A 17,743-nucleotide genomic window follows, 5' to 3' on the forward strand; every position below is an offset into this window, starting at 1 on the left:
AAATGAACAATTAGGCCCTCAAAACAAAAATTTTGTTTCCCTTGGGGTCTTTCATTTTTACTGGATAGAAAAGGACAAACAGGTTTAGAGTTCACTGCATATTATCAGAATGTGTGTCAGAAAATAAACAATCACCATTCTCTTTTTACAAAGTGTCACCAGCAAGGCATGTAGCCTTGTGGCTCCTACACTGGCTTCAGTCATTTGGGTTTTTAACACCTTAAAAAATACATAATGATTCTATAGCATTTCATTTGCTTTTAAATTGCCAGACTATGTGTTTTTATATAAGATGATCTACTCTCTGCATTTCTTTATGCATAAGCCCTTCATGTCTTTTGAACATTTTATGTTTATTTCTGAAAGAAATGCAGGGAAGCTTTATCAATAATGGTGATTACATCCCTTCTCCACATTCCAGTGCTTTTTTTTTTTATGTTTATTTGATTTCATTTTCATACATACAAGTTTGAAAAAAAATCATTTAATCTATCTCTTGTCACCAGTGATAGCTTTCTTTGCTGTAACAGCTAAACATATATAAGAGCTTAACATAGATAGCCCCGTACTTATTGTGATAAATATGTAACTCTATCTTCTTCGGGTTATTTTATGTAAGTTGCAAGACAGTGGTCACAGTTACCTCTTTTTAAATATTGTTATCAACCTAAACCAACAACATTTGTTAAATGCTTACTTATTTCCTATTGTTGTATTATTTCTGCTTTGTCATATACTAGGGTTCCTGTAATGGAATGAATAATAGTCTATTGACCAAATTTTCTGCTTTTTAATCTAATACAACTGAGATAACCGTGGCTCTGTAACACACAAAGGCACTACTTTTCTTTTAATACACTGACTATACTAAGGGAAAAAGCAACCCAAAGAGCTCGGAGAACTCTTGTAGACCAGTAACCAGTAGCTTGGAATCTAGACACAATCAGCTTAATGTTACTCGACTTACTGGGTTTCTTCAGAAAATACCCAAGTATTACTTTTCAAAAAGTTATTCTGTCTGGGTTCCTATCTTTAAGTCCTCTTCTATTTAGGCTGAATTTTAAACATATTTATAAATTTCACTGCCATGATTCAGACGTTATAAGTAATAATAAATGATTCGTATAGAACTGCTGAAATGATCAGACTGAGAGCTAGTCTGAGAAAAAGAGGTTCAGCTTTCATTTAAAGGGTGAACCAAACTGCTGAAAGAACGGCTCAAGCTGTGTAATTTAATGAGTATAATGAGATGGCTGGAGCCTGACAATTTCATTTTAAGTAGCCTATTCCACTCCGAAAGATAAATCCCCTTTAAAATTCTAATATTAAATGCCAAGCTTTCTTAACTTTTCTCATAAGCTGAGTCCAAATGGTACATTCAATGTGACATTTATAAGAGTTAATATTATATTTTTACATTGATACCAACTGGAACATGATTTTGGACTTAGACTAAATTTTGTTTAAAAAAATTAGTCTTCAATGGCCACTTTCCAGCAGAAAGCTTTAAAACTGAGGGCAATTAAATTAAAAGGAGAGAATGGGCTAGTTGGGAACAATTTTAAAATATCACTTCGTATATAACATGATGAGGATCACTTTCAGGCTTTCTCCTTGTACATTTACCCTCACTTTTATTCTCAAAGCAATTTCTAATTAAGGCTACCAACTGTGACTACTCATCTATTGGTCTACTTACAGTTATTTTTAAAATCTCACTTTCAGTATTAATAGACATTTTATCTTAAAAGTTACTAAGAGTTACATAATATATCTGATGATATCATTTTTTTTTTAAAAAGAGTTGATTTTTAAAATGAAAACAATGTCTAAAAACAGCAGTGTATCAATGACAGCCCATGGACCAAATCCATCCACAATCTGTTTTTATAAATAAAGTTTTATTGAAACACAACCATGACCCTTTGTTTATGTACTGCCTGTAGTCATTTTGGTGTTACAGTGGTGATGCTGAATGGTTGAGATGCAGACTATGGGGCCCACAAAGCAGAACACAATTATTGTCTGGCCCCGTATAGGAAAAGCATGCTGACCCTCAATCTAAAGACAGCACATTGAAACTACCCCTTCTGATTGAAGACCGTGTCAATACAACCACAAACCTGAAAGTAATTTTAATACCCTGGACATACATGAAAATTCAAATATCTGATTGTTTCATAGGTTTATTTCATACCTTGTGACGTATCTGCATAAAAAGCTGTTGTCTCCCTTCATTTTTTTTTTTTAATCTACAAAGCTTCCTCAGCTTAGTAGTACCACTGATACCAGTGTTCCCAAATTAGGAAATGGGAATATCAAAGTGATATGAAAACAATGGCCAAATTCTAAATGTAAATACATCCAAAAATTAAGCAAAGGAGCATCCTTACTGGTCAGTAGAGTCAAAGTAGGGAGATGAGATTCTAACAGGTAATGTCAGGGGAAAAAAAGAGAAGAAACTACTCCAAGTGTTATACATTCTCACCATGTATAACAGAAGGACATAGATAGTACATGTTAGATATCAGAGCTGGCAATATTTATTGAATAACCCCAGTGTACATGGCACTATACTGCATATGCTGCAAAAAGAGAGATATAAGAAATAAGCGAAATTTCCATCGCTTCTCTAGAACCAAAAATGATCACCACTATTGTACAATACATGTATTTTTTTAATATTATGAATTTAAGCAGCTCATAAACTACCTAAGGACTACTAAAACATATTCAACAAATTCCAAAAGATGTTTCAGTTATAGCCAATGAGTTCAATACAATTTTAAAGTTCTTCTTTAGTTTGTATTATTTAATGGCTAACTTCAAAGGAATCCTATCTTACCTTCTCATCAGTCTCAGAACTCCTGGCATGTCTGTATGAATAAGCTAGAGATTTCAGAAAATCCAGATCATGCTAACATAGAAGCTAGTGGCAACCATATCAGGGCAAAGGCTTTCAAAAGAGCATTGGTCAAATGATACATCCAGATCAAGGGGATTCTCACTTGATCAGCAATTAGGCTAAACCATCTTGACTTTTATAATAACTGGATGGTAAAAATGAAATGCTGAAACTTCTAGTTATCTATTTACATTCCTATAGGCTTAGGAGGAAGTGAGCATCAAAGAAATGGAAGCAAGAAAAGCAATGGGCTCCCCTATATCAGTTTACAGAGCAGCCAAAGTTCTGGGTATAGTGCTTCAAGTTATCAGTGTAATTCACCAACGGATAAATATGAAAATTAGCACTACCGCTGTTCACCTGAGCTAGCTTGAGTTACATCTGTTGGCCAGCTGTAAAAGTAAAGTGAAGTGAAGTGAAAGTCACTTAGTCGTGTCTGACTCTTTGTGACCCCATGGACTATATGGACTATACAGTCCGTGGAATTCTCCAGGCCAGAATACTGGAGTGGGTAGTCTTTCCTTCTGTAGAGGATCTTCCCAACCCAGGGATCAAACCCAGGTCTCCCATGTTGCAGGCAGATTCTCTACCAGCTGAGCCAAAGGGAAGCCCCGTAAAGTAAAGAAGCATGGCAAATAAAATTACCTGATGAGGATTTGGTATTATTCAGCCTTTTCCAGCAGATGCAGTTTATAACTCCAGTGCTATCATCCACTGCAATAGAAGTGTCAAAGAGTAAACAGAGACGTGGGCCACTACAGTGTGCAATAGCAGCACACTGCTACTGCATCCAGCCAAACTAAAAGATGACATTTTTCAACAGCCTGGTTAGGCAAATCCCTGATCAAACTTTTTTTCCACCCTTAGAAATAACTGCTTACCACACCCCAGTGGGAACTGATTCTCTGGAATGTCAATGTAATACATGAGCCCAGCAGAATGTAGTCAACGTTTCTCTTGCCCTATCTCAAGGGTATTAACTTCTGCCCAGGCCTTATCACTGCAGGGGATGTAAGGAAAGCTAAACATATCACAGACAGCCATGTTTTACTTTCATGATACAACATAATTATATCTTGGTCACACAAACAGTACTGGTCTGGCTTATTTTATCCACAGTGCAAAAGAAAAATAAAAGAATTTCCATTGTACTTGGATTTATAACTGCAGAGAAATTTAGAGATGTTTGATCAGGGATGGTAAGTGTTTCTCTTTGCCTAATTTCTGACAATCTCAGAACAGAGACGGATCAATAAGGGGTCACTGGGCTTAATGATTTTTTTAAAAAAACCAACAGCTAGACTGTTATAAAAGCACACTATGTAATACAGAAGAAATACATGGCAAAATCTTTTTATTGCTGGTTTAAATCTGTGTTTAAATCTGGTTTAACGCAGAATCTGAGAAGACTTCTTAAACTAAAATAAATTCTAGATGGATTTTATTTTATTAAATATAATACAGGTAAACTTCAGAAGATGAGAAGAAAACATGGGTGAATACTTTCAACCCTGGACTTAGAGTTGGTGGGGGGAAGACTTCTTTAAGCAGACCTGAAAATCAGAATTCATTAAAAAAAAAAAAAAAAATCTGATATATTTGAACAACTAAAAACTAATTCTGTATAGCAATTTTACAAATGATGGGGTTAATATCTTAATATATAAAGAACTCACAGAAACTAATAAGGAAAAGATCAAGACTATAAGAGAAAAGGTGGCAAAAGAAAAAAAATATGCCATTCATGAAAGGTATAAAAGTGACCAACAGACATATGTCAGTATGCTAAATCACTAGTTACCAGAAAAAAAGAAGAAAATTTAAATGATTTCTCAGATACTAGAATGACAAATATTAAAAATACTGATACCCTCACATGCTGTTAGTAGGAATGTAAATTCACACCAAATTTCTAAAGATTAAGTTTGGAAATATGCATCAAATTTTGAAGTGTTTATATTCTCTTAGTACTTACTTCTGTAATTTATGATGATGAGAACAACAAAACAAATATACACAGATACATACATCTTATATAAAGCTATTCATTGTAAGATCGTTTACAGTACTGAAAGCTGGAAACAACCTAAATGTTTGTAAATATCTAACTGGTTAAATGGCTACAGTCCATAAGGTCGCAAAGAGCTGGACAGGACTGAGCACACACACACTGGTTAAATAAATGACAACGGCGTGATGGACGAGAATACAAAGCACAGTGAAGATCTACAGTCACTGCGGGCTTCCCTGGTGGCTCAGCTGGTAGAGAATCTGCCCGCAACGCGGGAGACCTGGGTTTGATCCCTGGGTTGGGAAGATCCTCTGCAGAAGGAAAGGCTACCCACTCCAGTATTCTGGCCTGGAGAATTCCATGGACTGTACAGTCCATGGGATCGCAAAGAGTTGGACCCAACTGAGTGCCTTTCAGTTTCACAGTCACTGCTGTTAAAAGTTATCTCACTGTAAAATAGAAATGATATGCTAAGTCGCTTCAGTCGTGTCCAACTCTGTGCGACCCCATAGACAGCAGCCCAGAAATGATATATATATAGACATATATGTCTTATATGTAATCTAATTTGCATAAAATATTAGTCTGTTTTGATAGAAATGATCTTAAGACACTAAAATATTTATGGAAGTTTCTTTTGGAGAATATAGAAGGAACCCCAAAGTCAATGTATACATTGACTGTAAGCTTAATTTCAGGAATATTAAAATGAGAAAGAAATATGCATAATAGCAATGAGGAAAGAAGGTATATCTATGTCTCTTCATACTGTGCTCAGTCATGTCTGACTCTTTGTGGTCCCATGGATTGTAGCCTGCCAGGCTCCTCTGTCCGTGGAATTTTCCAGGCAAGAATACCGGAATGGGTTGCCACTTCCTATTCCAGGGGATATTCCTGACCCAGGGATCAAACCCGTGTCTCTCATGTCTCCTTCATTGGCAGGTAGATTCTTTACCACTAGCGCCACCTGGGAAGCCCCATTTCTTCATATTAGGAACATGTTAAAAATATAGGAAGGATGTTCACCCAAACACTGACACTGTTTTTGCCTGATTTATAGATTTTCACAGGAATTTTATGAAAATTTATTAAAATTTTCTCTGGCTTTAAATTTTATCTTATAATGAGTATCATTTTAAGAAGCAAAAAAAAAAAAATCAATAAAATGTATGACGCTTCTAGGCAACACTACTTTTCTGGCCAGTTTAAAACTCTTGATTTACCATGTTAAGTAAAAAAATATTAGCACCCAAGCATTTGTCCTAGAAAACGTGAGGTCATTCTGGTCTTAACTATAGTCTCCCTGGATTCTAGGTTTGAGCTTGAGTTGCTGCCAGGTGCTGTGTGTGCTCAGGATCCCCCCACCAAGCTCTCTGACTTCCTGGTTTGTAACCTCTCCTGGCAGACCCTGTCCCGACGCCCTGAGGTCTCACTGCTGGAAGGCCCTAGAAGGGGAGCGTCCCTGCAGTGCTGGGCAGTCCTCCCACACTGGGCGCCATGACCTGGGCTGCTGACCTTTTGTTTCAGCCATGGGAAGAATCGGGCTAAGCAGGAAGCAAATCTAGCATATAGGAGTGGGGTGAGTCAGGAGGAACAAACAGGACCTGGGACAGCAGGAGTGGCCGCCTGGCAGGTAGCCCGAGAGCCAAGCTGGGCCTAAGAGTGTCAGGGAGTGTGTAGCTCTCTCTTGAGCAGGCCTCACGAGAATTAAAGTCGCAGAAGTGTTTCTACTCTCAACTTTCAAATGCTTTTCATGTCCCCACAAACCACAAATGTGTCACACTCTCACGATATCCAGTCTAAGAGAAAGGGTTATTGGGGAAGAGGCAGCCATATCATCTTCATCTTTTCATAATGAGAAAAGGGGTTAGATGAAGCCCTTTTAGGTCAGAGACATTATATCTGGCCTGGTTCTAGAGCCAGGACTAATGTCCTCAAATAGCCACATTTTGATCTAAAAATCAGAAAATTAAAAACCAGATGCAAGGACTTCACTGGTGGCCCAGTGGTTAGATCTTCACGGTCCCAAGCAGAGGGCCTGGGTTGTTTGATCCCTGGTCAGGAAACTAGATCCCACATGCCATAACTAAAAAAAAAAAAAAAATCCTGTATGCTGCAAATAAGACCTAAGCCAAATAAACAAGTTAAAAAAAAAAAAAAGGTGCAGCTGATCTTTTGGGGGGAGGGGTGTAGGAGAGAAAAAAACCACATTTGAGTTATACAGAGACTACAAGAACACTGGAGTCAGTAAAGAGATTGGATCATCAGTGGAACCTTGAACAAATAACTGAGCTTTAGTATTCTCGTCTATAAGATGGCAATAATATTTGTCCTTTCGACTTCAAAAGATTAGGAGGAGAACAACATGAAATTATGCATGTAGAAGTGCTCTGTAAACTGAAAAATACTAATATTTCATCACTGGTACTTGGAGAGGAAGTACTATAACGTCTTACAGATAAGGTAGTAGCCAGTAGTTGAGAATGCTACAGGAACTTGGTGAATGTTTATTGAACTGTCTGGAGAAAAAGAGAACCAGTATCTTTGGTAAAATAAGGCACAGAAGAGATCCAGGATGGGGATATATGACACGATGATCTATTTTAGAGTTTAAAAAAATATATGTAGGCTGGGAAAAAGCAGAGGGTGTGAGAAATCTCCCCTCTCACATGTCATAAGCACAAGACAATCATCCCCAGGAAAATGAATATATGTTGGAGAAACTGTATCTGTAAATTATCAACCAAACACAGATAGTCAAGGGGATGTTCTTGGTCACCTAGTTCAACTACCTTCTGTTTTTCCCCCAAGTAGAACAAGAATGCAAATCCAAGTCAGTACAACAAAAAGTGACAAAGTCAATTATAGCAAAGGTTTGGAATTCAAAGTTAAGGTTCCCACAAAACATTTAGCTTGGCCTCTTAACTATGAGAATTGTAGGCAATATACTAAAATGATGACATTAAATTCAATGAAAAAAAAAAACCAAGACCAGTGACACTAAATCATATTCTAACAATTTGCTGGTGTTCAAACTATATAGAAACCCTTTATTTAGTTTCTGTCATCGTAAGGGAAGGGAAATTTTCTGATATTCTTTACACCTTTGGGTACCAAAATGTTTTTTTTAAAAACTGTTTTGGATATAAATCTTGTAAATTATTTTTCCATCTGTCCCCTCTTCTTTAAGTTTACTTTAATGTTAGTCTGGCCTTCTTACTTTAAAGGTTATCAATATAAACGTATACTACCATCGTCTGCTATTTATAGCTATGCCCTAGGTATCAGGTGTCTGGCCCTGATCAGCCAGTGACCCTGGACTGCATTTTAAGTCTTCTGTCTCCCAGCTCCCAACAACTGTCACCTGACAGCATTCGTCAGTATCATTCCTACCTGTTGCTTCATTTGACACTTAGTCCATGTTGGTGGCTGCAAATGGTTCCCATTAGGGGCCAAGTACATAAGAGTTTGTGAGAGACCTCCGCTGCTCTGAAAGGCTGGGGTTTCTTTAGATTCAATGTCCAGCTAAGTGTGGTCCTTCCGCATAAACTCAATGCCAGACAAAATTGTTCTTACCTCCGTAACTGTAGAATGCATCTTTTTCTCGCACTCCAATCACGGTTCCTAAGATATCCACCTGTTTTATTGGATGCCCATTGTAAAAAAATACACCTGAAATTAAAGGGAAGAAGAAGGCAAAGTCCATATAATGTATGATGACGTTTTCTGCTTCAGTAAATGTTAACTGTGTCAGAAACTCAATGGCATGCTGCTTGCTAAAATTTCAGACGGATCGGCTATTGACCAATGCCAAGCCCTAAGAAATGCAGATGTCTTTTCCTCAAGGGTTATAAGTGAAAGTTTGGTTTTTAAGAAGCTCGAGCGAGTACAGAAGAGAGAAAACCAATACTGCTAACTACATCAGGTTAATCTCTCCACCTGTGACAATGAAATGCACCTCCCTGTAGAACTCTCATAAGGGGCATAAAGACAGCCATGGTATTATGAGACCTGACACAGTACTTATATTTTGAGGGACTGGAAAAGGAAAGAGAGAGCAAACCACGAGAAAGGCTTCTTTGGCTTTTATAGGAAACCAGTCATCATTTCTACGAATTAGCAGGTTTTTTTTTTTAAAGAAAAAGAGACAATAATTAGGTTACAAAACATGACCCTTTGGGGCCAGCAGATTACAACTCAAAAACTTCTCTTTTAAAAATTCTACTTCCAAAACTTAGGCAACAGACAGATGCCAGCAGGCAGGTTCCCCCCAGAGGAGAAACCTGAGAGGGAGAACCCTACCCACCAACAACCAGAGGCCTTTTCTGGACTCAGTGACAGAGACGGAACAGAGAGGGGGACTCCTGGCACTGGTGAGTTCCCTGTTCCCACCTGAGGCCCCAGTGCTGCCCCACCTCCTGGGAAACCCCCAACATCCTTACCTGAACTGCCTATTTGAGCTTAAGCTACCTGCACTGGGTTCTGGGGATTAAAATCTTTCCCAGCCTTTTTTTTCCACTCCCTATGACGACTGAATTCTTTACTTTCAGAAAGAGGCTATAAACGGTGACTTCCTTTTCAAATACATACATGAACTGTAAACAAAGACTCAGTTATCACTCAGTTATCAGCATTTGGCCACCCTCACCCTCTCTGGTTCTTGCCAAGCCTGCTCAGAGCTTATCTTTTCCACATCGCCTGTGGGGAGGGGGCCCTGCACTGAACCCTGAAGCCCTTCAGAAACCACCAGAATGACTTTGCTGATGGTTCTCTTGTTTCCCACATGGATACAGGGGCTGGGAACCTGTCACCTGTGGTTCAGTCCCCAGGTGGGAGATGGACAAGGAGACTCTGAGCCTCAGTCAGCCTGCGATTTTAGGAGAGGGGGACATGGTTTGAAGGTGTCAAATTTAGCCGAAAGAAGGGCCATCTCCCTAGCAGAGGCAGACTTCTAAAGATGACTTAGCAGACTGGAGAGCCTGTGCAGAGGGCAACCTTGGGGGCCAAGAGCTGAAGTGGCGGGGCCACATGGGCTAAGGAGCCTGGATCCCTGCGTCACTCCTGGAACAGAGCCGCTTCCTCTAGGAACACCTGGATTGAACAGGGTTGAACTGACTCCGTGGAAAATCCACGAAATCTCCAGAGTAGGGCTGTACTTGAATGACTTCTGAGTTCTTACCATTGAAATCCAGTGATGAGCTGCGGGGAGACCCTCAGTCCCCCGGCCCTGCCTGCCTGCACTGACCAGACACAGAGGAGAGAGTGAGCCTTCAGAGGGAGCCAGGTCCCACAGGACCTTTGCCGGCAGGCTCAGGCTTCCTGTGGCAGAAGGGAAGTTTAAATGAGGGCGTGGGGCATGGCGTCCTCGGCACCACCCCCGCGCCAGGACATGCTCACACGCAGACAGGGGCCATGGCGGCAGACCTTGCTTTCATCCAGCTTTGCTGTAGGGCCGGATGGGGGTGATGGTGACCCAAGTTCCAGACTGGTCTCTGGCTGTGGTCAGCCCTTTCTGCTTCCCCAAATGCCCTGAACTTTCTATTTGAGTACTGAGCAGAGCTAACTTAGGGAGAACGCTCTCCTAGAACCTGACTGGCCTCTCCCTCCCCCAACCTAACTGAAGGTCGGTCCAGGTTGTCAGGCTTTAGAAACGGTGCGCTCCTGGTGCCATGAGAGATGCAACAGCCCACCGGGCTCTATGTGGTTGGCTGTGGCTCCCAGGACACCAGCAGTTAAGGGCAGAGCCATGGAGCCTTGTGGACCCCTGGAGGGCCTGCTGCCTGGCCCTGAAATGTCTTTCCAGCACCTTGAAGCCACGAAGGCTTGAAACAAGCCCCAGGACTCTTTGGGTCTTCCTGGGATAACCTGGTATGTACTGCTATGGTGGTTTTTATAACGAAGAGTGGATATATTTTAAGAAGGGGAGAAGCGCCAGCCAAAAGGTGTTCCACCTGGGCTGAAGTACACGGAAAAGCCAAGTACATGGAGTATACAGGATTGATGACACAAAGCCAACCAAGTCCTCAAGTTACCTGTGGTGGATGCCAGTCCTCTGACATTACCAACTCTGCATGGGGCAACACTTAAAAAATATCTGAACAGGTAGGCTTTCTTGAAAACAGATTGAAAAGAGAGCCCCCTAAACTTTCACCTCATAGACTGTCAATGCTTGTCTTCAAGGCCAAAGTCACTCAAAGATGCAAAATAACAAGGAAAAACATACAAGCAAGATAGAACAGTGAAGGACACATATAGCAGAAAATAACAGATGATTTGAGTAAAATCATTCAGAGAAAATTGTTTGAAGAGGAAATACACTGCTTGGAAGTAGAGAAGGAAGTTCCCCCAGTACATAGAAACTCAGATGATAGACTTCAGAAGCACAACCTCCACAAGGAGGAGGACCTTGAAAAAGCAATGGAGAGAGCCACTTCCTTCTCTCAATACCAAGTCTCTTCTGTGAGAAAAGGAAGTTGGATGGCAGCTCCACGGACAGAGAGAAAGCCTGAGGAGCAAAGAAAAGAAAATCACCACCACAACAGATACTGGCTGACAATGAGTTTAACCTGCAGCCTTTGTGAAGTGGGCCTTTCACTCCTGGTGCCTTTGCTCCACATGCGGCTCCCAGAGCCCCAACCACCTCAGGGGATCCATTGCCTGGATCGTCAGGTCCCCAGGAAGGAGGACGGTCATGCTGGGAGGGCTCAGGGACCCAGGGTCACAGGCAGCTTTGATTCAGCTTTCACAGCAATGACCTGAACAGCCACACCCACTGCGAGACATCGGCCTTTATTCTCTTTCTTAAAAGCAACTTTGATTTATTTGTTGGTCTTGTTGTTTTTGTTCAGTCACTCAATAGTGTCTGGCTCTTTGAGACCCCCGTGGACTGCTGCACGCCAGGCTTCAACTCCCAGAGTTAACTCACGTCCATTGAGTTGATCTAACTCCTTTTATTTAATTGATGCTACAAACACTCTTCCCCAGTGGCTCAGACGGTAAAGCGTCTGCCTAAGGTGCGGGAGACCCGGGTTCAATCCCTGGGTCGGGAAGATCTCCTGGAGAAGGAAATGGCAACCCACCGCAGTACTCTTGCCTGGAAAATCCTATGGACAGAGGAGCCTGGTAGGCTACAGTCCATGGGGTCACAAAGAGTCAGACACGACTGAGTGACTTCACTTCACAGATACTCTTACTGAAGTCTGATAGCATTAAAATGCCTAAGATAATATTTTTTTAAATACATTATTCATTTAATATAATTCTTATAAATACATTATATCCATGTCATTGGGTCCTCTACAATTAGATAATATAAGCATCGTATTTTGATTCAAATAAAAGAGTCTCTATTATTTTATCCCATCAGTAAAGCTTGATATAGATAAGGAAATTCAGAATAATAAAGACCATTTCTGTATGCTATGAGCTGTAACAAACCAAATCAAACCAAACCAAAACCCCAAACCTAAGCATCATCACCACCATAGTCAAATTTCAGGACATCCTGTTAGTTTAACGCTAAATTCATAGGTTAATTTAGGGGAGCTGACAATTGGCAACCATTTTGCAAGGCAATTCTGATGCTGACTAGCCAGAGTAAAGTTGAACTTCCCAGGATAAGGGCAGAGTCTCTCGTAAGAGACTCGTACTTCAGGCACCAGCCCCAAGTTTGAGGCTCCTCAGGCCATGCACACTTCTGACAACTGGCTACAAACACCCTCCACAGCAAACTCAGGTCTGATACTTTCATACAATGACACGCGGGACTCGGGAAGGTGCTATACTTAAGACTATAGTTTTATAATGAAGGGGACAAACCGGGACCAGCCAAAGGAAGAGATACATTGGACAAGGTCTGGGAGAGACTAAGCATAAGACTGCCGGGTCCTCAGGACACATCGCCTTCACACATTGATGTAGGATTACCAACCAGGAAAGCTCACCCAAGCCTCAAGGTCCAGAGTCTTAATGAGGATTTCATTACACAAGCGAGACTGACTCAATCACTGCCCACTTGACAACTCAATCGCCAGTCCCCCTCCCCTCCCACAGGGTTGGATTGATGTCACCTGGCTCAAAACCAACCCTCTTAATCACATGGTTGGTTTTTCAGGCCTGAAAGGCCCCCACCCTGAAACTACCTAGGGGCCCAGCAGGAGGTTCCTCATTAGCATAAAATCAGATGTGGTTCAAGGAGTCTACCATGAATAACAAACACACTATCATTCCAGAAATCCAAAGATCTTCCAGGAGCCTCCCACAAAAGCCACCCGAATTCTTCATTATACATTTGTTTCTTTTTTTTAAGTCGTTTTTTTGGTTAACTTTTGTTATTTTAAAATATTCTTTGCTGTTTAAGCATTTCTAAATTTTATGCGGTCAAAATAAAAGTTTTTTTCTTTATGACAACCAAACCAAACACAACAACAGCAAAACAACACAAAACTAAAACCTAGACTAGTAGTTACTTCCCACCCTTCAGGATGCTATAGTCTATAGAAGATCACTCTGTGAAATTAGTTAATGACTTCTTCAGCCATGAAGTTTTGAAACCAAGCTGGTTGGTTTGAACACCAACCATGAAGTTTTGAAACCAAGCAGGGCCTTGCAGGGGCTCTCCTGGGTACAAAAGCATTTCTGTGTCTGTGTCGATTTTTTTTTTTTTGGTAGAAAAAAAGGTTTCAGCCTCTTAGACCTTCCCTGAGTTCCAAAGGGCAGATTCAAGCAGTTACTAATTAAGGGAGTGGGGGATGCAGAAGCAAAGCCCAAGCAGTCAAGAAACAATAGTGCCTCAAACAAAACAGACTCCCAGTTCCCCCTTAAGGGGAATACCTAACAACCTGATTCACACCTTTGAGTTCTTCTGCAGGCACTAAGAACCCCCACCCAGGACGATGGTAACTACAAGCTGAGTGCCCAGACTGGTCAAAACCAGGAGACTGACGATTGCGATTCCGGTAATAGCAGCCTGTTACCTGACCACCAACCAATCAGAAGAAAGGCATACACCCCGTAGCCCTCATTCCAAATATTGCTTTTCAAAACTCTTCCCTGAAAACCACGAAGGGAGTTCAGGTTTTCTGAGCCTGAGATGCCTGTTCTCCTTGCCTTGGCCCTTACAATAAACCTTTCTCTGCTCCAAACCCCAACATTTTGGTTTCTTTGGTCTTGCTGTGCAAGCGGCACACAAACCTGGGTTTGGCAACAGTTTCGTTTTAAAAATGACATCTGAAACATTACCACCAGTGACTGGGAGCAGTTTTCCATGATGTGTTAATACATTATAAAGTCCTTCACCCACAGGAAGAGTTTGGCCCCTGTCATGTCCCTGATACTTCCTTGAGCACCTACAGAAGACCTTTAAGCAAGACTGGCATTTGGTGTGAATTAATTTCTTCCCAAGGAGATGAGTTATGAAGAATACCAGACTGGTCTGAGAAACAGACAACAGAGAGGAAGGACGGCTGCCTTCCAAGGAAAAAACCAGATCATCTCCAACAATACTTAGAAAATAAAGGTGTGGTGAAAAAAATCTGTACAAAAGCCTTTGGTATAAGGTCATCCAAATATATTGGTAATGAGGATGGGAAACACACAAAACATGGTCTCATTAAAATTGTACATAGTTGAGATTCTTAACCACTTCTGACTCATAGCTTGCTATTCATTCAAAATAGCAAAGAGAGTTTAATCAAACTTCTCAGATAGCATAATAAACATGTGAAGATTCATCCACAGCTATGTGAATTACTTATTATCCTAAATTGTATTTGCTATACTTGGAGGTATGAAGATCCTACCTTTAGCGACCACCACTCTGATTTTAAAAATGATTTCTAACTTTATAATGCTTTGTTGCTCCAGTTACTATGATTCGAGAGCCCATTAGAGGCCAGGCACTGTTTAAGAGCTGGGATTACATAGATGAACAAGGCAGATGATGTCTTTCCTCTTGGGGAGTTTATATTATTTTGATTCTGATCTTGATTCTGATCTATTCAAACAAAACCAAACTCCACAAGAAAATCAGGCACAGTTAATCCTCTCTTTACAAAGAAAACTCTTAAGCTTTACAGGTGAGTCACATACCCATACCCAGGCCAGGTAAGTGGTTAGAAAAAGAAGTAAGGCCTAAGTTTTCTACCACAAACAGGTCCAGAGAAAAACAACTGAGCATTTTTAAATATGAAAGACCTCAAACCCAAGTAAAAACATTCTTCAGTACAAAGTTACTGCCCCAAACATCTATTTAAAAAAGATTTAGATTGTTTTGAACTTGCACAGAAATGAACTTGTCTAAGGATGCAGGTTAGGTCAGTTTCAAAGCTGCAACTGGAAAGGTTCTTCTAAGCCCCTAAGCCCCAAATTTCTGCAGCTTTGGGGGAAGGAAGGGTGGGGTACAGATGCAGCCCAGAGTAGCCACCTGGGTGACCAGCCACATACCTTGTACCTGGCCAGACTCCTTCAAGTCCAGGATGTCCCTGATGTAGAGTTTTGCAAAGGCTAGAAACACAGGATCCAAACCCCACAAGAGGGAAGGAGTTTCGTCTTCACACTGGCTGGAGTTAGACTCCATCTGGAGACTGGGCTGTGGCTTCCAGCCAGCCCTGAAAAGCTCAGCATCTAGAGCCGAGATCTAGATGGGAGACAAAAACCAGGACGCAAAGCTGGTAACTTGGGTATTGAAATCGTCACGGCCCCTAAGCTGTTCCCTGGGCAGGCATCCCGAACTCTGGGAGGGGTAAACCCAGGGCCCCGGGCCTGTTAAACTGCGCGCCAAGGGCTTGAGGAAGGAGGTATTCCTCCAGTGAGGGCCCCTGAGTTCCTCAAGGCTTTTTCTTCTGCCCCACGGCAGTGTTTCTCCTTCTCCAAGGTACCCATTTCTAAATGGCTAAACACCAACTTTTCACTTGGGGGACATAAGGCCATATATGCGTACCCCGAAACCGCTTTAATACGTGGGTTCCAGAGAGGAATGGGCACCCTCGTGGCCAGACACGAGAGGGGGTAGAGTGGGTGGGACCGTTTGTAGCTAGGCCCCTGCATCTTCCGGTGTTGGGGATGAGACTGAGACAGGGAGGAAAAGGAAACGAAAAACAGACCCGGTCGCGGCCCCTCCCGCCGCACCCGCGCCGTCGGCCCACAGGTCCTCGGAGCGCGCATGCCCGGCCCGTCCGGCGCTCAGAGGCCGCGGGCGCCCAAAGCCTGGAGGCGGCGCCGCCAACCCCGCCCGGAGCAGAAGCGCTAGGTCGAAGTCACCTCCCGTGCTCGCAGCTAAGGAGTTGGGGGGTTGGGCCCGACACCCTCCCGCGCGCGGGACCTACCACTGTGTCCCCGCCCAGGCCCTTCCTTCTGGCCGTCCGCGGCTCCGCCCCTTCCCAACGAGGCCGCGCCCCATTTTGCATCCCGCTGCGGCCTAGCCAGGTGCTCCTTTCCAGGTGGTGGCCGGCCTTGGCAAGGGCTGCGCGGGGCCCATTGCTTCTAGCAGCGACTTTCTTGAGTCTCCGCGGAAGTGCAGAACCCAAATCTCCGAGGCCTGGAAGCTGGCCCTAAAACTCCTGCTGCCCAATCCCCGCCTTCTTAAGTCCCCCTTTCATCCCAACTTAGTGGTGGGACCCTGACCCATGACCTCCAAGAGGTTAGGACTGGGTCAGACTTTTTTCTTTCCCTGATATGTTAAATGAACAAATAAAGCAATACCAAAAGCAGGGTTACATTGTGGTATTTTAAATATTTATTTACACTTGATAAATGATTTACTAACACACCCACTCTTTGATACTATACAGTCTCACTTTAGATAATGTTGGTACCTAAACTCGAGTTCTTGAGTGAATGTGAGGCCTTGGCTCTGCCAGAGACTAGCCTTCTTTGCAAGAGCATGACAAATTTTGTCTCCTTTGCTCTTATTCTGTGTGTACTCCAGAATGTTGTGCGTTTAAGACTTTTGAAGACTGCCATTTTGGTAAATTATGGCCACCTTGATGGTGCTTGTCCCCTGTATCCCCAATTAAAAGTGAGAAAAGATAGCTATGTTACTCTCATAAATAAATAAGCCACATCATGACATTGCTTGAGATGGCAAGAGTTCTTCCTAACTTACAGGGACTCTGTAAAATGGCAGAAAGGGTACAGGTCATGCTGGAAGGCCATGCCTACGGGAGATAAGTGGTGGCCAAAGAGATAACTGCCAAACTATTTAGCAGAAAAGGAGCTTCAAGCAGCTGGAACGGAAAATGTGTGTCATTGAAACAATGGCATTTAATTACATCCCTGGCCACTGAAGAAGCTAAAAAACAGAATCCTTGGTAAAGAAGAGCATCCCCTGTGATGAACAGTTGAGTCTATCAAGATTGAGGTTTAATTAAGAGAAGTACTTTTCTAATAGGGGGAGGTTCTCTTCAAGGAAGGACACCCAATATGAGTAGGGTAGGATGAGTGCTTCCAGCTGACTTGTAAGGTGGGGAAAGACAGGTTGGGTGACATTTCTGACTACACACATCTGTCCCAGGGTGGAACTCGAGAAGAAAATCACTATTGAGTGTAGGCAGAGCCCAACATTTTAGGAATGACTCTTATGACTCTTAAGGGTTGGGTGCTAGAAACCAAGGCCCTTCAGGACTCCAAGCTTATTAATGACCTTGGGGACGGCCACATCCATTTGGTAGGTGTGGCCCCATACCCAGGGACAGACTGCCCCTGAAGTCATCATTTACCATGAAAGGACTCCTTGGAGTTTAAGGATGTTCCTTTTGATCCGAGCTCAAAATGTAGTTGGGTGTAGAATAGAATGTTCTAGACTGTTGAAGCATCTGGAAGAGTTTGCA

At 42.2% G+C, this 17,743-nt stretch overlaps 1 protein-coding gene across 11 annotated transcripts in view; it reads right to left on the reverse strand.

The window, feature by feature from the left end:
• The window catches only part of STN1 (STN1 subunit of CST complex), a 66,054-nt gene extending 49,681 nt beyond the window's left edge, over positions 1–16,373 (reverse strand). For 2 of the 11 annotated variants that reach the window (XM_070780775.1, XM_070780774.1), the window contains exons 1-4: positions 16,241–16,369; positions 15,360–15,552; positions 8,493–8,588; positions 3,551–3,619 (exon numbers count right to left, since the gene is read on the reverse strand). In XM_070780775.1, the coding sequence (XP_070636876.1) occupies positions 3,551–3,619; positions 8,493–8,588; positions 15,360–15,552; positions 16,241–16,321 (439 nt within the window). In that variant the 5' untranslated portion in view covers positions 16,322–16,369. The other 9 variants (XM_070780777.1, XM_070780783.1, XM_070780778.1 and 6 more) reach the window with 9 other exon arrangements.
• Between the last annotated feature and the right edge of the window lie 1,370 nt (positions 16,374–17,743).

The sequence above is a fragment of the Bos indicus genome, chromosome 26 (genome assembly GCF_029378745.1).
Source record: "Bos indicus isolate NIAB-ARS_2022 breed Sahiwal x Tharparkar chromosome 26, NIAB-ARS_B.indTharparkar_mat_pri_1.0, whole genome shotgun sequence".
In the NCBI taxonomy this organism is placed as follows: Eukaryota; Metazoa; Chordata; class Mammalia; order Artiodactyla; family Bovidae; genus Bos; species Bos indicus.